Source organism: Mus pahari, chromosome 22, assembly GCF_900095145.1.
Source record: "Mus pahari chromosome 22, PAHARI_EIJ_v1.1, whole genome shotgun sequence".
Taxonomy (NCBI): Eukaryota; Metazoa; Chordata; class Mammalia; order Rodentia; family Muridae; genus Mus; species Mus pahari.
In genome coordinates this window covers 45345078-45365977 of record NC_034611.1, presented here as the reverse complement: position 1 = coordinate 45365977, position 20900 = coordinate 45345078, and the positions used below count along the sequence as shown (strand labels likewise).

The 20900-nt window shown below is 39.1% G+C and overlaps 1 protein-coding gene across 1 annotated transcript; it reads right to left on the bottom strand.

Annotated features, from left to right (window-relative positions):
• Window positions 1–9530: 9530 nt before the first annotated feature.
• LOC110338902 (GTP-binding nuclear protein Ran-like) lies at window positions 9531–11015 on the bottom strand. Its single transcript, XM_021222371.1, has 2 exons — window positions 10767–11015; window positions 9531–10543 (listed from the first exon to the last, which is right to left on the bottom strand). Exon 2 carries the CDS (start codon window positions 10503–10505, stop codon window positions 9855–9857), a length of 651 nt encoding a protein of 216 aa, XP_021078030.1. The 5' UTR covers window positions 10506–10543; window positions 10767–11015; the 3' UTR covers window positions 9531–9854.
• Between the last annotated feature and the right edge of the window lie 9885 nt (window positions 11016–20900).

The following is a 20900-nucleotide window of genomic DNA, read 5'->3' as shown; positions in this document are numbered from 1 at the left end:
TGTTTTATCTTTTAGAAAGCAGAACCAGTTGCCTATTTTCCTGCATGATTTGGATCCTGCTAATTTGGGTCTGGCCCTGATTCCAGGAACATATTCCTATAAACAGGGAAAAGCTCACTAGAATGTGATGAGTGCTCCAACCAGTTTTGTTTGGAGTTTGCTCTCATTCAGCTATGCTGAATATATATCTGGGTAGGGCATTCTGGTTTTGGGCACCTGTGAAGGGAATGTAGGTTCTGGAGAGACTCTGTAAACATTTGACCCTGGAGAAATCTGGATTTAGATTAATCTATGTGTGGGAAAGGGAAAGAAATACGTGCTACTGTGTCCTCAAAATTTAGAGTATCACGGTCATTATTGTTTCTGTGCACCTATTGATAATGTGTTTTTCTACTTTGATACTTACAAATAAAAATGACTACAGCAATACGGTAAAAAAACACTTGGAAAATGAATGAGCATTTGTGGTTCCAGAAATCATTATTAAGCAAAAAAAAAAAAAAATCCTTTGCTCTTTTTTGCTCTTTTCTTAACATCAGATATCTTTTACTGTAGCGCGGATAATGCTTTGTATTGCTGAAAGAAAACAAAATATTATTGCAGTAATCTAATATCTATTCACTTGCTTGGAAATAAGTGCAGCTTTAAAAATAAATGGTACCAGGAGTTTTGATAGTCACTTAAAAGATGAGCTATCTGGAGATACTATTAAAGCTATTGCCTTTTGTGTGAAGAAATTTTCAATAGATGGATATAACTATTCCCTGTGGGTTTGCAGAGTGAAAATACTATGATCCTGGTTGATTAAAGTTATTTATAAATATGTTGTATGTTCTTATTGTTGTAGAAAATGGACCTGTTATTTGTACAATTTTTGAGTAGGTGTCATTGATCTGATTTAGTCAATGTTTGAAAGAGGAGTCTGTGTGAGATTGCATTCAGTTAACTTACCTGCAGGTTTCCAAGTGAAAGAAAATGTGAAGTCCTTGTCATAAAGGGAACTACAGATTGTATCATCAGGGCCTGGAACCAAAGCACATCAACTTGTACTGTAGCTATGTATCTATAAAGAGACTTCAGGATGTAACTGGGAAAAACTGCTCGGTGGGGAAAGTCAGGACTGGAGTTTAGATACACAGAATCTACATAAGTGTTTGACAAGTGTGCTATACTATTAACATTTCTAAGTATTGTGTGGTAATATTCCCTTGGAAACATGAACAAATATCTCCTTATTCCAAATAGGTAGTTGATGACAAACCAATGTAAGGGTGCATACAACCCCCAGTTTGGTGACTCAATGAATTTTATTGCAGTTACTACAGGAATATGGACGAGAGGTTACTTACAGGAGCAGAAATGACACAGGGAGAGATTTACATTGCTAGATGCCCATCCCAGCATGGGTAACAAATAGCTCATGAAAGCTGAAAAACTGGAGTTCCCCACATACCCTTCAAGCAGCTCAATGGACTGCATGCAGAGTGTCTTTTGTAAGTGTTTAGTTAATCTGAGTCTCTCCCAGAAAGTCTAGCTAGTTATTATCCTTTTCAGACAGCTCAGCTATTTTGTCTCTCAGCAGTCCTTACTGTTCATATGTGATTAGAGAAGGAAAGGCCCAGTTATTTTGATCAGTTTCAGGGACTTCTTGAAGCTTTTGAGTTTAGTTTTTGAATTTAATGTATTTTCCTGCAAGACAGACATCCCTTTAGATAAGCTTCTCTCCAACATAAAATGTTTTATTACGGAGGAAATTGTTACACAACAGAGAGGCAAAGATAGCTACTCCCTAGACCAAGCTGGCTAATTAGATGTATTGAATTTTTGAATACTGGGATTGATTGAGAGGTCCTACCTCTGTAGATATGATGGAGAGTGATATCAACTGATATCAACCTTAAGTCTCCATGCACACATATGTACATGCACACACACATAGGTGATTTCATGTTACATATATTACACATAAAACAGAAACCTCAGTTTGAGTTTCTACTAGCCATACATAAGTAATGATACATTTGTCAGATGGCATTTTAAATTTTTCCAATTTTTTATTTATATATGTAGTGGAAAAATTCAAATGTTCTTATGAAGATGTTGTCAAAATAAAATAGTCATATTTATAAAAGAAGTATTTGTCAGGCAGTGGTGGCTCATGCTTTAATCCCAGCACTTAGGAGGCAGAGGCAGGCAGATTTCTGAGTTCAAGGCCAGCCTGGTCTACAGAGTGAGTTCCAGGACAGCCAGGGTTACACAGAGAAACCCTGTCTTGAAAAAACAAAAACAAACAAACAAACAAAAAGAAGTATTTATTTAAGTGAGTTGCCTACAGTATGTAAACACGTAAGCATAGTCTATGGCCTTTGTAAATGTATCAGCAGCAACACAGCAAGTTTCTTACTGAACTGTTTGATTGCCATCTGTTTTTCTTTCTTCTTTGTTCCTTGCTTATGGTGTTATACCATACCTTGTGATGTGAAGTTACCAAAAATAAACCCACATTCAAGAAGAGAGGTATCATGTGGAGAGAATGCCAAATAAAATGTCCCAAGAATGTGGAAAGGCAAGCCCTGATCTTAGAATACAACTTATTCAGAATGGAACTTATTTTCAAGAGACAGTGGGTTTCAAGATAGTGCCACAGCAGCCAGGAACTATGGCAAGAACTCCAGGATAAAGCATGAGGGATTCCAAGAATTCTGACCAAAACCAGCGTTTTCATCCGCAGTGGCAGTCTGAAGCACCGGCTCCCATCACACCTCTCCCTGTTGCTCCCTCTGAGGACGGGATGTGTTCAGCATGAGGACCTTTTGACAAGGCTGCTGCAATACAGTGTGAAACTGTCTTTAATCTCCTCAGTGGACTTGCTTTTTCTGCTTGTCTGTTTACTCATTCACGACGTTTCTATTAGGTACCAAGCATGTTGCTAGACTTGTTCTCTCTCTCTCTCTCTCTCTCCCTCTCTCCCTTTTTCATCTCTCTATATCTACATCTACCTATATCTAATTTATATCTATATCATCTATATCTACATCTATCTCTATCTCTATATCTAATCTATATAATCTATATCTCTATCTAATCTCTCTAATATCTATCTATCTATCTATCTATCTATCATCTATCTATCTATCTATCTATCTATCTATCTATCTATCTATCTACTTACCTATCTATCTCTATACCTATACCTATATATATAAAACTTAGATTTTACCCTCTGAATTTATAGGAGGAGGAGAAAGACAACAAAGTTAAAGTGTGATAAGTGGAAGGAATCAGCAAGTAGAGGATGATGCAGATGCAGAAGGGGATATATGCACCAAGGAAAGGGGAGAGAAGAAAATGGGAAGTATATTGTTAAATGAAATATTTATCAAAGTTTGTTGAGTGGAATCAAAGATAAACTGGGTATTAGGATAATGTTCTAAGAATAGACGAAAGCTGAAATGTGTAATCCAGTAGGCAAAACTCATAATGTAATTAAAATGTTGTCAGAAAAGCAATGTGATTAAAGGTTTGGTTGAAAAGCTTTGAATCTGTAAAGGTTCTGTTAGTTAAGAGGCTGTGAGCAGACTACAGAAGGATAGAAATAAAATAAATAATAGCTTAATTAGAAGGTACTGATATGTCGTAAATGCTGCTGCTAGAGGAGGGTGGAGTCCTCTAGCACCCGCCCCCCCCCCCAAGAATTCCTCATTCATTGTCCTGGAGTTCCTGTCACAGTTCCTGGCTGGTGGGTAACCATCTTGAAACCTGCTGTCTCCTGGAAATAGTTTCCATCCTGAATAAGTGGCATTCTCACAGATCTGAGAATGTAGTCACCTGGGAATAATGTGTTATTTGATCAACTGTTTTATTCACAGTCGTGTTTGCAGTAAATAAAGGTAGTACAGAAATAATTCTAGGTGTAGAGAAACTAGTAGAAAAAAAAAGAGAAGCTTTAGAGAAAGGGAAAATACAAGGAAAGAGGGGTGAGGTTGAGATTAAAATGATTAGAAAGAGCTAGAATATGAAATTATACTGTGGCACCCTTTGTGGCAAAGGTGATGGAATAAAATTTTGTGTTCATTCAGTGAAAACAAATTCACTCAAACCTCATCAATAGGCAAACAATACTGCTATAGTTCATTTATACTGTCATTTATAATAGCATGACTATTATTTCTCATAGTAACAAGTTTTCTGTATGCACTATTTTGTCTAGATGTTTTCCCAAGTACATAAGTTGGGCTACATTTTCTATGAAAAAATTGAGACATCAGGGTGCTAAAGGTGATTCAGGTTACTGAGGCTTGCCTTAATGAATAAAATATGAATTGATCAGGCTCACTTCTAAGTGTATTCTTTAAGGAACTGCCAAAACCCATCAAAACACTTGATAAAGAAAATGTCCATCACCAGAACCACACATGCATGCATGCACACATACATGCAGAGCTGTAAAACAGGAGTCGAACAGAAAGAAAGCACAACACTCCATTGCGGATTGAACTGTCATGTTGTATATTCTCAAAACAAAGACAGGAAATGATGAGGAAGGACAGCTGCTGCTTACTGTATGACTTCAAGCATCGAGAGACCTCAAAATTAAGTTTTTCAACCTTAGAAGTAAAAATTAGAGATAGCATCATAACTGGGCAAAATCACACTCCATCTAGTTTATTAATGCACATATTAAGAACATTATTAAATAACCTGGAATATATGGTTGGGAGTTTTGGATTCAGCATATTTCTGCTTGTTATTGGATCTGAAGAGCTTGGTATGACTCTCATGTACTTGCATATTGATTCAAAATAAGAAATAGTTAACAGATTGGTATGAGCATTAAGAAATAGTGCATGCTAACACCTATCCAACTTTACTGAAAATAAAGGGGCCCTACCTGGAAATTAATAGGAAAATCTGAGGCGGCATGCTAGGAAATACATGTATAGAGACCAGTCTAACACCAAGGTGGGAGAGAGCAGGATTAACTGAAAGGGGCCAGGTGCTGTGGCAGCCAGGTGATGTCATGTAGTGACTACAACCCTAACCAGCATGAGCATGAGGAGAAGTGCGTCCTGTCGGTGGTAAAGAGTTACGGACCACTCCATGGTCACGTTCACATGGATCCAATGCATAGTGATGCAGTTAAACACACATAGTACAATCAGGAGGGAAACAGACATGTCTGGATTAATCGAAGGAATGAAGATACACCTTACCAACCCAGGTAATGGGTCTGTCTCCCCATGGATTTCAGTTGTGAATAAGAGACTAATCTCTATGGAGCGTCCTCCTTATTAGAACAAGAGATGTCGGGTGAGTACTCTCTCAGATAAAGTTATGTAGTTTTAACTTTGAAAAATTCCATAAAGGAGAAAGGGACAATAATGAAAAATTCTTCCACTCAAGGCTTCGTGTTAATTTCTTTCACGAGATAAGTGAAATTTGCAGCAGACACATCAGACTAGCAACAATGGGAAGACGTTGGGCATCTGAAGTCTCTTATAAATCATTAAAAATAGTGTATCCACATGTGCTTTTTTTTCTATAGCTATCGCTAACGTCAAAATTCTTTAAATTTCCATTAACTGGAATACAAACTCCATTTTGCTGCTCCTCTGGTGCTAAGAACTACAGCCTAGCATAGGTTTGCATTTAACAGTCTGTGATATAGCAGTCATGTAAATAGACTGGCTCATTTTAGGATGTTTATTCTGAGTAGCCCACTGAACAAATGACAGCATAGTCTCTTACAGACTTCACTAGTATGTAGGGATGGATTCTGAGTTTTCAAACTGGATTTTCAATAATATTCAGGATGCTTGGACCTGGACTTGAGCATCTAGTTCTCATTTAAACAATGTCTAGCTGAACTAGTATCTACATTAATTTTTTTTAACCTTTAAAGTTGAAAGGTCTGTGTAGAATTAGTCAAGGAACTCCTTCCTCATGACACCAAGCAGGAGTGAAGTACAATGGAAATATCTGTCTTTTTATTTTATTTTATTTTATTTTATTTATTTATTTATTTATTTATTTATTTATTTATTTATTTATTTTGGTTTTTTTAGACAGTGTTTCTCTATGTAGCCCTGGCTGTCCTGGAACTCACTCTGTAGACCAGGCTGGCCTTAAACTCAGAAATCCACCTGCCTCTGCCTCCCGAGTGCTGGGATTAAAGGCATGGGCCACCACACCCAGCTGCAATGTCTGTCTTTAAAGTTGGCTGCTTGTTGAAAATTTTTGTGCTAAATTCACTCGAAAGTTCTAACTTATTAGATGTGAAAAGTAAGCTTGAGTGTATACAGATTTCATAAATGTCTCAATATAAAAACAGAAATTTGAGAGGCAATGTGTGGCAATGCAGGCATGTATATGTAGGAAGTGTTAGCATAGGAACAGCACCCGCTTTTCTTCTTCCTTCCTTTCCTTCCCTTTTCCCCTTTTTTTCCCTTTCCCCTTTTTTTTCTCCTTTTCTGAAAACATTTGTGGGTTTTGTTGCTACCCAACATAGCAAGCAGCAAAATTAGAAGATAAACAAAAGATTTCTTAGGTATAAGTTGACAATTTCATTTTGCCTCCAGTCTTTCTCTACATGTAAAGCCAGCCATAATAATGTTTGCTTAGTAGTTGATTCATGGTCCTCTGTATGGTTTATCCCATGCTCTTTCTATAGGGTTCATGCTAGGTGGTGTGTGACTGTAGTATGTTTTCATACATCATTGTTTCTCCTATTTTTGGTGATTTTCTCTGACCTTATGTTTTCAATTCAATACTCACTGCCTATGCTTTAATGCAACTCTTCTTAGGGTTTCCATGTCTGTGAAGAGACACCATGACTAAGGCAATACTTACAAAGGATAGCATTTAATTGGGGCTAGCTTGCAGGTCCTGTGGTTCGGTCCATTATCATCATGGAGGGTGGCATGGAAGCTTCCAGGAAGGCATGGTGCTGGAGGAGCTGAGAGTTCTGCATTTTATTCTGAAGGCAACCAGAAGACTGCCATCCAGGAAGCTAGGAGGAGGGTATCAAAGCCCACCCCCACAGTGACACACTTCCTCCAACAAGGCCACACCTACTCCAACAAGACCACACCTCCTAATGGTGCCACTCCCTGGGCCAAGCATATTCAAACCACCACACATGTCATTCTCATAGGTTTCATAGATGTGCTGTGCTCCTAGGAATTTGATTTATTTTCCTAGTGAGATAGAAATCTATAACTATAAGCTTGTCATTGGAGTATTAAGTAAATACTTAATATAATGTTTATTGAATGAATGAAGTAAATATTTATGCCACTGATTATGCGAGCCTTTCCTTGCAATGAGCTGGTTTATAACAGACCACACTAAAATGTAGCTATATAAAAAAAAAAAAAAAAACCCAGCAATTTTTATGGCCTCTTTTGATTTCTAAGGTTAAATTTCCTAACCTGTGTGTTTCTTCTAAAATATTGAATATTGGTTGCAATATTCAAGATGGCGTCTCAGAAGTGGCACTTTGGGGGAGAAGGACAGAAGGTGGTAATGGTTGGCACAGTGGAGCCACTGAGGCCTCTCCTCCCCTGTAGTCTCAGTTACATTTGCTCCCCATGTGGCCTCTTCAGCTGAGTTCTTCATGGCATTACCACCCTACCATGGCACACTAAAACCTTTGGCCTTCTTCGGTTGTTCTAGGATAGAGGCATTTAGACCCCATGGAATAACAGCAGGGATGAATACTTGTAGCTTTCCCTGAGGACATTCTTTACATATTTTGTTCTCCTAATGGGTCTAGAGGTAGGATTTGTTGTTGCTATTTCTTTCTTTTCGTCTTTTTTAACATTCTGTCTCCCTCACATAGCTTGCTCTTCCTACCACACTCCTTTTCTTTTGCAAATAACTTCTGGAACATTTCAAGATTCATGTGGATGTTTGGCAGTGGTTAGGCAGTAGTTACTTTGTATCTTTCTTACATAGTTCACTCTGCTTTCTTTGTAGCAGTTCATGTCTCTACATGCCACAAAGTTATTAGTGAATAGTTCCTAAAACATTTCCTTATAGAATCACAGCATGATGGTTAAACTGAGGGAATTCACACTAATACTTACTTTGAATTTTTTGGTTGTCTATATTATCCTCCACACTGAAATCAGCTCATAGTTATGCAGGCATCCTGGAGCTACATTTCTGTTGCCACATGCACTCTTAACACTGCATTGCTTTCCCACGCATGTCTTTGAGAGCACTGAAGCATTTGGAGTGTATGGCTTGACATTTTATAGAATGACCACTAGTTTAGGTTTGGATGACTTTGTGTTAATATGGACAGGAATCCCACCAGTGTTATTAATTTTCATTCCTTTAATTCCATTTTTTGTTTGTTTTTGGTTTTTCAAGACAGGGTTTCTCTGTACATCCTTGGCTGTCCTGGAACTCACTCTGTAGCCCAGGCGGGCCTCAAACTCAGAAATCTGCCTGCCTCTGCCTCCCGTGTGCTAGGATTAAAGGCATTTGCCACCACTGCCCAGCCCTTTAATTCCTAATGACATTAGTTCTGAGTGATTTGGGTTTCTGCAATGTAGTTATATTACTTTTGTTTTCATAAATATCTTATATAATTAATAAAAGTCTTGAGACTGCATAACTATGTTGTTGTTGTTTTAATTTTGTGCCCATTCTTTAACATTCTTGATATTCTTGACCTGAATGATATTTTACTGTGATATTTGACAACTGTCAGTTCCTCCTTGCCACTCCAAATGTGCCTGCTTTCATGTCAGAATATGAGCCAGACACAGAGTGGCAAGCTCAAGTAGATTAGGTGACTGCGTCAGACAGGAAGGGAGGTAGACAGCCAAGGAGGCCTTTCCATGAGCTTCAAGTGAACAACTCATTTTCATAGTTATATTGTAAATAAAGTTGACAAGTTCTTGAATAAAACTTTTGACACACAATGTATGTTTTGCTTCACTGGTTTTATATATCTGTTTCTAGATCTAATCTCTCTCTCTCTCTCTCTCTCTCTCTCTCTCTCTCTCTCTCTCTCTCCATCCATCTCTATGGTATTCGAGGGTGTGTGTGTGTGTGTGTGTGTGTGTGTGTGTGTGTGTGTGTGTNGTGTGTGTGTGTGTGTGTGTGTGTGTGTGTGTGTGTGTGTGTTTGTGTGTGTGTGTACATGTGTGTGTGTGTGCTTAGAAGTTAGCATTTAATATACATTATACTCCAATATTCAAGCAGAGTCCCAGGACAAAACCAAATAGAGGAAACGCAGACTTACCTGTGAAGTCAATGTTGCATATAGCTTTGTATGTTGTAATACTTTCAAAAAATTTATGCTACCCTGCATCAGACCACACAGCTACTATAGGAATCAACTAAATATCACAAATTCATGACTGCTGCCCCATAATGAAATTAAGTGGTTACTGAAAATTATTTTCAGATAAAACAAATTAAAACCCAGGTTTCTTAAAGGGTCTTCTGCTAAAGAAAAGCTTATTTTTCTGAAAAGGTATTTTTCTTTTATGTTACATTTATATTCTGAAATTATCTTTTGGTGTTTGAAATGCTACTTTATTTTAAGCAAAAGGGATGAAATTACAGTACCAAGATTTTGCCACAGAATACAGGATGTAACTGCAGCACCCTTAGTTTTGAACCTCAGGGAAGAAACAACTAAACCCTGCAAATCCCAGATGGAAGGTGTGTTTGTAACTGCCACAGTCACTCCGAAGCCTTCTGTTTGACTACCACAGACGCGGAGTCTGAATCTGCTTAGTTAGGTAGCAAGGTGACACACAGGACACACAGGTGACATTACGGCACAGCGGTTGCCTGTACGCTTAGGTTTGTGATACCATCCAAGCTTTACTTTCTCATAAGTCATCATCCTCATCAGGGAGAGCAGTGGTCTGTGCCACTTCCAAGTCACGCTCGTATTTCTTTGCTAATGCTGGGTCCATGACCACCTCAGGTGGGGCTAGAGCCGGCATGGCAACGAACTCCAAGTTCGAGTCTCCAGTGAGTCTTCTGGAGAGCCAGAGGAAGGGTTTCTCAAAATTGTAGTTGCTTTTGGCTGAAATGTCGTAATACTGAAGGTTCTTCTTGCGGTGGAAGACAATAGACTTCGCCTTCACTTTTCTGTCTTTAACATCTACTTTGTTACCACACAGCACAATGGGGATGTTTTCACACACCCGTACCAGATCCCTATGCCAGTTGGGCACATTTTTGTAAGTAATTCTCGATGTTACATCGAACATTATAATGGCACCCTGGGCTTGGATGTAATAACCGTCTCGCAGGCCCCCAAACTTTTCCTGGCCAGCAGTGTCCCAGACATTGAACTTGATGGGCCCTCTGCTGGTGTGGAACATCAGAGGATGTACCTCTACGCCGAGAGTGGCCACATACTTCTTTTCAAATTCACCAGTCAAGTGGCGTTTTACAAACGTTGTCTTCCCAGTACCACCATCGCCCACGAGGACAAGCTTGAATTGGACTGGGAGCTCTCCCTCTGCAGCCATTACCTCAGTCCTTTCACAAGTATCTCCACACTGTCCCACTAAGGAAAGATTGGGAACCATAATTAATAAGCTGAAATATTTTTCATATCATCAGAATATTTATGAAACCTTTGCCTAAAATGGGGAAGCACTTCTAGATTTAAATAGACAGTTACCCGACTTCAAAATGTCTTGACTTACAAATTTTGAAATTTTAATAACTTAGTTGGGTCTTCTCCATCAGTCTCCCTTCTCTTATGAACTATGGCCTGAATTCCCTACCTTGCCTGCTTGGGGCTGATTTTACAGATGCATCATCCCAGATCTGGGCACTCAACTTCAGGAGGGTTTGCTGGAGAAAGTGGCTGACACGATAGGTTTTTTTTCTCTTCTTTTCTTAGGTCTTAGACCTCTGATTCTGCCCTGAATCAGAGAGAGAGAGAGAGAGACAATGACAGGGGTGGGGAGGTAGGAAAAGGGAGGGAAGAGGGGGAAGTGGGGGAGTGGAGAGGAGAGGGGAAGGGGAGAGGGGAGAAACAGAGTGCTCTTACATTCTTCCCTGATGACATCATAATCTACAGAAGAGAGTGCAGCCTTGTCTTGCTTCTGGCCATAAATGGAAAGCATTTTCACAGATGAATCTGTCTTTTGTGTATCCCTTTAGCAATATGAAGGGAGCTAGATCAGCCATTCTTCCTGTAGGGTTGGGAATGTTTTTGGACTCCTTGGTAGGACTTAGATAGACATATTTTCTAATGACATTTTTGTGTGTCCTGATCAGATATGTCTATATTCTAACTGCCTAGACATTTTCAGGCATTCCACATTACCCCTCCAAAGTCATAACATTGCATATGATCTACACCGTGTGTTAGATGGATCCACAAAATCCCATTCTCGAGATGTGTGCTCGCTGGCCACCCCTATTGGGGAAGTTGCACTGCTGCAGGAGTTTCAAGGTTCAGCTCAGCCACTGCCACTATCATTCACTCCAGATTCCTCCAGGGTCCTAATTGCTTCCTTTTGCACATGTCTTTACAACTAGCATTTTCACTTCTTCAGAAATGTAACGGTAGGAAACAAACCAGTGTGTCCCTGCTATCTTGTCTTCCTGTAAGACTCATGCTACAATCCTGTAGTGAACTATGGCCCAGGTTCCCAGTCAGCCCCCTGGAAGTTCGGAGTTGTCTGTCTTCTGTTCCTTGTGAAGCTGATGATGTCTGTTTTATTGAATCATGCAAAAACAGTTTTCATAGTACACGAAGAGGAGTTTAAGGAATGGAGTTCAGGTGGTATTTAATACTTGTTTTAAAGAGCTGAAGCTTGGTGTCACTCAAATGCAAATTTTCTGAAATGCTTCCAGAATATGGCATTGGCAGAGAGATGAGGAAAGTGCACGTGGCTCTTTAGAGATAATCTTCTTTGGATAAATGATTAAGTGCCAGGACTGCTATCACAGGCAAGGGCTAGCCTCATTTGTTTTACTGGTGCTGCTTCATTTAAGCAAAATGTCTTTTTATATCTTAGGCAATTAGGTAATGAATTAGAAGAATAGCTGAAAGGAAAAAAAAAAAAAACAGATTAGAGTCATTCCAGTGAAGTTGGGAAGGGTGGATATTTAGCTTATTCTAAGATTCATTAGTCTTGAAGTCTATCAGTATAACACACAGAATTGTAGTCATGTATATTCATTTATTATACTTAAGTAAATCAAGAAAGGATCATTTTCAAACTGCCAGATGTTCTGAATTTCTCTGGTGGAGATATAAATCTTTAGCTACAGGAAACATATGTGAAAAATACACACTTGTTTGAGAAAGTTACCAACAGTCCAAGAGTGAAATACTGGCATAATGCATCAGCGAACAAAAAGGCTGCTGATTCTATTTAGGAACATAACCCAATTCCCCAAGCAATACTGTATGTTGTTATAAGTCAGTGCATCGTGAGTTACATGTATTAAGCCCTGTAGATGTTAACTGACACCCTGAGGAGATGTTCATTTCCTGAATGAAATTGGATACTTTGGCTGCATACATTTGTACTTAAAGTTTGCGGGCATATCTATAACAGCACTTTCCTTTTTGCGTGGAATGGTGAGTGAAGGGGTTCTGGGTTTAGAGACAGGGTCTGCTTCTTGCCGAGAACTTATGTAGCCTTATGCTGGCCTTGAATTTATGGTAATAACCTGCACTGGCCTCCTGAATGCTTGGGGTCACAGGTGTGAACCATCTTTGTTATCTGTGTGAGCAAATGCCACAATGTGTGCAGGTGTCCAAGGAAGCCATGATAGTATAGCCTGATCCCCTGGAACTGGTACTATAGGTAATTACTGGCCACCTATAGGCTTGTAAGTGCTGGAAACTGGACTGTAGCACCTTGGCAGGGCAATAAGTACTTCCAATGGCCGCACAATTTCTGAGCTCAAAAGTTGAGTTTTTTAACCTTAAAATTAAATTCTGAGAATTGCATACAATGTGTTTTAGTTCTATTGACCCCCTCCTCCTTTCTCTACGACTTCTCAGATCCACACATTCTCTATTGTATTATTTCTAGCTTCTTCTTCATCTCCTCTCTCCCCACTCAAATAACCCTCTGAGTCCAACTTACGTTGTCCAAGTACCCAGGAGTTTGGGGCTACCCTCCATGACATGTTCAACAGACCAGACACTGCTACATCCTTAAAGAAGCTGACTCTCCCCCTAGCCCCCCAGAGGCCACTAGCAGTCAGTATCTGTTCGGCTGGGATGGGGACCTGTGAGGCCCCTCCTCTTCCATGATGGATTGTTGACCTTAATCTTGTGCAGGCAGCCACACTTATGAGAGTTCATAAGTATTAGTGGTCCTGCAAAGTCCAGAAGACATTTGTTACACTCCGGCCTTCCCAATCCCCCAATTTTACAATCTGACCCCCTATTTTTTTTAACATTTCCTTCACCTTGTTTCTGGGGGATGAAATAGATGTTCTTTTTGGGCTGAGAACCATACTGACATTTACTCTCTGCAAAATGCTGGTTTCTTACTGAGACTATGCTCAGTAACATAGTGTGTGTGTGTGTGTGTGTGTGTGTGTGTGTGTGTGTGTAGACCCCAGTTTATCCCCAGCACTGTAAGTAATGATGATGACAATAATAATTATAAAGGAAGGAAAAGTGAGCAAATCAGAAAAGCTCAGGAGAAATTGTCCCGGTTTTGTCCTGGTTTTCTTTCTATTGCTATGATAAAGGGCATGACCAAAAAACACCTTTTGGAGGGTGGAATTTATTTCACTTTACAATATATAATCCATCATCGAAGGAAGACAGAGTCAGGGCTGGCACTCATTGAAAGGAATTTGAAGGCAAAAACTTAAGCAGAAGTCATAGAGGATCACTGCTTACTGGCTTGCTTCCTTTGACCTGTTCTGCCTGCTTCCTTAAAGAACCTAGGACTGCTTATTCAGAAATGGCACTGCCCCATGGGGCCATTGGATCATCTCATATCAGTTGTGGGCTGGATCATCTCACATCAATTGTCCAAGGACATATCCCAGAGAATGATGAAACTAGATAGATAGAGTTGGAACCTCCACTCCTATGTTCTAGTCATTTCAGTTGGCAAGGTTTGCTGCAGCTTATGGAAACAGAAACCTGGATACCAACCATGTCAGAAATACCTCAACCTACAATCAGTCTTGCTTGCAAGATGTGCTAGGGTGATGGTTCTTTGGATTGATATTGGGTAATTCTGGGGTGAGTGGACACTTACTTCCATATCAGGAAAAGCCAGGTGAGCCTCAAGAAACCTTCTGCTGTTCCGGCTGCTTTCTTCTGACAGCAAGTCATGCTGCCCTCCACCACGTGGGGAAGCACGGAGACAACAGCTATAATAGATAATTGCAGAGAGTTCCTAATCACATGAGAGAGATGAGTCCTGATTAGTGGAGTGTCGAGGGGCATCTTTAGGGTTAGGGGTGGATTTAAGAATAAGCCTTGTGTATTATTGAGCTGCAATAGCTAGTTTTCATCCACACTCTGTGAAGAACATAAATTGTCACTTTGTTCACACCCTCAGAAATGGGAATCACCAGTATGTCTGTCTTGAAGTAATCATGAGGCATGTAGTCATTGTTCACTTTTTTCAGAGTTTTGGTGAAATTATCTATTCATCTCTCACCTTTTGGGAAGAAAATATTTTTACTGTCATAGAAGTTAATTAAAAGAGCAAAAGTGTAAATTTCTATCACACTTACAATGACTAGCTTACTAGATTAATTTCCTGAGCTAAATCGTCAGCTTGGATTTACCCTTACCTTTTAAGAACCAATGCGCTGAAGAGCCTCTTGTGGAATAGATATAATAATGCTGTTGTTAAAATTTTAATATCAAATCTTCTAAGAGATAGAATTTGAAAAACAAAAGTGAAATAATAGAAAGTGGTCCTGTCTTTCCTATATTATGGTGGAATTCCTTTTTCTATTTTAAAAAGTTGTTCATAAACATGAAAATAACAACCAGGTTTTGGCAACATTGTGTCTTTGCAGAAAATAATTTTTAAAATCTATAAGGAAACAGTGGGGATTAAAGTTTATTTAAATAGAAGTATTTAAGGGTTTGAAATGTTACCATAATTTCCCAACTGTTAAAAATGTGTCATTGGACGATATACTTTTATTCTTCCAATTCATTTATTCATTCTGTGAGAAACAATTTAGTTTTCTCAAATATGTTCTCATTGGACTGTTTTGGATTTCTAAAAATTTTTGGATGTATGCTTTGGATTTACTTTTATTGTGTGTATGTGCAGGTATGCCAAGGACCAGCGTTGGCTTGGAGAGGGGAAAGGGTGTCTGGGAGCAGCAAAAAGAACAACTTGATCCGAATTGCGGATTCAAGCTGACGACCTGGATTCTGCTTGATACAGCTTTCCCGGTCTGCTTCTATGTTCTGCTTGCCTGCTCTTCTAGGAGATCTCTCTGTCCATGTGCTGCTTGCTTGCTTGCACATGTGTGTGTGTGTGTGTGTGTGTGTGTGCGCGCGCGCATGGGTGTGTGTGTGTGCGTGTGCATGAGTGTGCTCCAAGCAGTTCTCCTTCTATCCTAAAATTAAAAATTCTCTGGATAGCTTATCTCCTGCAGAACATAGGCCCAGTGTTTTATTTTACATATTGAGTCAGTCATTTACTCCAGATTTTTCTTTTGATTATCTTATGAATCAGCATCCCATGACCCCAGCCCTTTAATTTTTAGGAGACAGAAAGCATACAATTTTTTTTCTTAACATTGCAAAAGAATTCAGAGACCTGTCTGCCTCTGTTAAGCACAAACAATAAACTAGTTGGGTGGAACCCTGCACTTAAATGACTATTTCCAACACAGCTGGGCCTAACTTTGCTCTGTCCAAGGCTGATCCTGAACTCATGAATCTATCTGCTTTGCCTTTGCCAGCACAAACAAAAATACTTAGCTGGGTGGGATCTCCTGCAATCACTACTCACTAAATCTCTTTATCTTCTTCCTTAGTGATTTTCTAACAGGTTGGATCACAGCATAGCTGCTTTTTTTTTTCCTTTAGATTCGTGAAACTGCTCATATAATTCCTATTGCATTCTTATTTTTTACACAATTGATAAATCATATAGTTTCAAACTCATGTATTTAGAGCTCTTTCCCACAGCCTTAAGGGCTGTCCTGAAGGTCACAGTGTTTACCATTTTTCAGAAAGACAGCCACACCCTCAACTCCTGGACTTGTATTGTTTTTAATTATCATGGCGTCATTAACATTACCGTCTCCAGGAAGGGAAGAGGTCTCCACTGCTAGTAGAGGTTCCAGAAAATATGTACATTATTATGCAAACAAGCCTTACACCGAAAGCAGCCATTGACACTCAAGTAGGCTCACACCAGGGCCCTGTCCCAGGAGCAGGAACCACATTACTCTGTTCTCAACAGAGCCACACCAGGCTCAGCACAGGTCAATGTGAATGTATGTGCACGTGTGTGGAAATCTGAGGTTGATGTACAATGTTGCTCTTCAATTGCTCTCCATATTATATTTAGAGACAGGTTCTCTCACTCAATTTGAATCTCAATGACTTGGCAAGACTAGCTGGACATGGAACTCTAAGTATCTGTGTGTTTCCACCATCCCGATTTTATTTTGAAGATGTGTGCCACCACAGCTGAGTTTTTTTATGTGAGTTCTGTGATCTGAATCCAGATCATACTCTTATAGAAAGTTTCACACTGAGTCATCTCCTTTGTCCCTGATTTTGAATATCTTCTAAAAAATTTTTTTGGACGTATCCATATGAAAAATGAGTATTCTGTTTCAGTACTACTTTTCATTGGTTGCAACCCAAAGGGGTCAACAGAGATGGAAAATGAAGTGTTGTCAGCCCAAAGACCTAGAACACTCATCGTCAATTTGAAGTTAACAGCAACAAATGTCAAACACTACAGAATGTTCTTTTCATCCTCTGAGCTCCTATTAAAGACTTTCACAGAATTATTTTAGAAATTTAAAGTTCTTAAAAGCATACTTAACATATGGAGAATGATGCTGTGTCCTACAAATTTTTACTTTTAGTGTTAGATTAGTTTCTGGCAATTGTTAACTTTTTTCTAAAATCTCTCTCTCTCTCTCTCTCTCTCTCTCTCTCTCTCTCTCTCTCTCTGTCTGTCTGTCTCTGTCTCTGTCTCTGTCTCTCTCTCATATATATAATTTCTCAACAGTTAATGAACTTATGTACTCATGTAAAAGTGGTTATTATTAGCTGTAAAGTAAAAGATGCTACATTCCACACACCCAGGGAGGCTAAGCAACAATAAGAGTTTAAAGGGAGACACAAGGATCTCCACTGGAAAGGAGAAATGGAATAGATTTCACAGGTGGACTGGGGATGGGTGTGGTTGGGAACAAGAGGAGTTAGATGGAAAGGAGAGGGATCAAGAAAATACGGGGAGAAACAATTGGAATTGGGGGTATTTGGGGACATTTCAGGCATATGGTGGAAACTTAGTGCAATGGAAACTCCATGGAAACTGTAAGAGTAACCCTAGCCCAGACTCCTAGTAATGAACAGACATGGCATCTGAATTGTAACCAGGAAAGGCCTCAAGTAGAGGAATTGAGTCACCAACCTAGTCACTGAACTATAGATCTACAGATTTTCTTGCCTGCAGAACGTGCTGAGACTGGAGCCTATCAGATTCATTCTCAAAGAGACCAGAGACTTCATCCCAACAGATGCAGAGTCTCAGGCAAACATGAGCTAGCTCTGGAGTCCTTTGAAGGATGGGGAGGAAAGATCTCAGAAACCAGACATGTCAGGGATACCACCGAATACAGCCTACAGAATCAACTGATCGAGACCCGAGATGCACGTGAACAAATCACTACAGAATCTGTAGAGAGCTGATGTAGGTCCTCTACATATATGCTATGGTTGAGTAGCTTGGCGTTCTTGAGGAAATGCTAATGGTGGGAGCTTGAGCTGTCCCGGACCCTTTTGCCTACTTGTAGACCCTGTTTCTTCTACCCAGAAACCTTAGCCATTTGATATGATTGTATGAGCCTGGTCTTACTGTAGTTTATGATTTCATTTCTGGTTGATGTCCCCCAAAGCCCTGCTCTTCTCTGAGGGGAGGAGGTAGAGGGAATGGATCTGGGATAAAGGGGAGGTAGGTAGAGGCTGTGGGGAAGGGAGGGAGAGAAAACTTCTGTCAGTATGTAATATATGAGGAAAGAATAAAAATTATTTTTAAAAGAGAGTTTTAATTTACTGGTTTGTCATTTTTCATTATTTCACTAATCAACACTCAGGTTTCTGCAGAACTATGTCCTTAAGCACAGATGGAAAGGGCTATATTGATAATAGTACATTGGAATGGATAAGAATTTAAATGTAATATATAACTGTTCAGTTCAGAGTGGCACATAAAATCAATAGCAATTATCAAGACTCTGTATCAAGAGGTGAGAGGTACATAGAATGTGATTACAAGCCATGGTTTTGTTTGTTTTAGTTTTGGTTTTGATTTTTTTTATTTTGTTTTGATTTGTTTTGTTTTAATCAGATTATGGTTTCTTGTTATTCCTTGGGAAATTTTGTCTTGACTAGAAGAGAGTAAATGAGAGTAGATAGTTTGTTAATGTTGAAATACTATGCCAAATCTTTAGCAATAATGGACATATCTCGTTACTCTATGGGAAGAATGGTGGCCTCTGACTGTGGAATATGTGGAACATAATCAAGGGAAGGACATCCATGCTGGATTGTCTAGACTGTAAGATTGGTTTTAGTAACAGTAGTATTTCTAATCTTTACATTACTTGACTTTTATTGAAGCTCTTTATTGCATATCCACATAATAATCTTAACAAAAATAAGCATTTCTAGAGGCAAAAAGATGTCTACAAGTGCTGGTGATGATAAATATTACATGTAAAGTAAATATTAAGAAGGAAACTTTTATTTCTTCCTATCTACCAGATTTTCAAGATCTCAGCACTCAGAAATGAAAATGTGTGTTAGTGTGGTAAACCACTGGAAAAGGAATCTTCCCATGATGTCAGACTGACAAAGTAGGAAAAAAATTACATTAACTAAGTATTGAAATGCATTGATGATGTAAGATTGGTTAGATATTGAATTCATATATATATATATATATATATATATATATATATATATATATATATATTCATTATGAGTGATAGTAATTAAATATAAGTAAACTATGAGATTAATTATTAAAAATAAAGCAATATCTTGTATAATACAATTTCTACTTAATACTGAGTAGTAAAGTGGTTAACTTATTACACAAATCCTTTGCAAGATGAGGAAGATCACAGTTTCCACTTTGTGGGTTTGCAATGCTGATTATTCATCAGGATGCCTGTAATGTGTTTCCTATGCTGCTCAACAGAGCCACTCACTAGGTGTGGTCCACTGAGGTGTGGCTGTCCCCGAGACTCTATCACTGAGCTTACTCAGATAAAGTAGTTTTCCTGCTAATAATATGATGCTGTGTAGCTTTTCATTCTGGTACTGTGTACTGATTGTAAATTATTCACCATGTGAAAAAAACAAGAGTAGTCAAAATGCTAGATGCTTTGCTTTGTGAATTATTATGGATGTCTTATGGAAAAATATTGACTAATGGTTCACTAATTAAGTTATGAACTAGCTCTTGGGGAATACTATTTGTATTTAAAAATAAGACATTTTCATTTCAACTTAGGTGTTGAATTGACTTTTTTAAAAAAATTAGTTTCTCATATCAACAAAAAAGCAATGAATATTTCATGGAGAAACAAAAATTCAGAAATTCAAGGAAAATTTGGAATGTTGGAAACTAGTACTTCTGTGGTGGTCCATCATGAAAATAGATGAACTTTGTGTGTGCTAGTTAGACCTGTTTACTGGACATGACCTAGAAACTTCTTGGAAGGGAGTCTTAGTAAGAAATTAGGTAGAACAAGTTGGCCTGTAGGCATATTTGTGGCATATTGACTTGATAATTGTGGGTGGCACCATTCCCTAGGCAGCAGATCCTGAATAATAAAGGAGCTGAAATAATAAAGAAAAGCTGAAAAGCAGCAAGAAAGATGCTGAGTACATACATATTCTTGATAGAATATGTTTTGTTAATGGTTGCTTAAACTCTATCTTGCCTTCATATCCCTTCACTCATGAGCTGTTATGGTTCGAATAACAAGGTCCCACATAAGCTCATATGTTTGAATACTTGTTCCCTAGTTGGTAAAACTGTTAAGAGAATGATTAGGAGGTACAGCCTTGTTGGAAGAGGCATGCCACTAGGGAGTGGGCTTTGAGGTTTCAAAACCGCAGAGCAGGACCAGGGCTTCTTGTTTCTCTCTCCCTCTCCCTCTCCCTCTCCCTCTCCCTCTCCCTTTCCTCCCTCTTCTTCCTCTATCCCCACTCTCTCCTTTCCTCCCTCCCTGCCTCTCTGCCTCCTGTCCTTCTTACCCCTCTCTCCTTCCCCCTGTCCCTGCCTCCCTCCACCCTTCTTATCCCTCTACTGTCCCTGTTTCCTTCCCTCCTTCCCCTCCCTCCCTCCTCTTTCTGCCTCACATTTGCTGTTAGCTATATTGTTTCAGCCTTGGGCCTACCTGCCTATTTCCATGTTCACTAGCATTATGGTCATAGATTTATCCCGTAAAGCTGTAAGCAAGCCCCCAAATATTCATAAACTGCCATACTCAAGGTGTCTCTTCACAGCAATAGAAAACTAAGTCTTGGACCTTAACCCGGAATTATAAGCATAATATATTCCTTCCTCCTCTACGTTGACTTTTGTTCAGGGTGATTTTTCACATCAACAGAAATGAAACTAGAACTAACGAAATGATTTAGGTGTTACAGATAATCCACTGAACTAATATTTTTACTGGGGTGTCTCTGACCA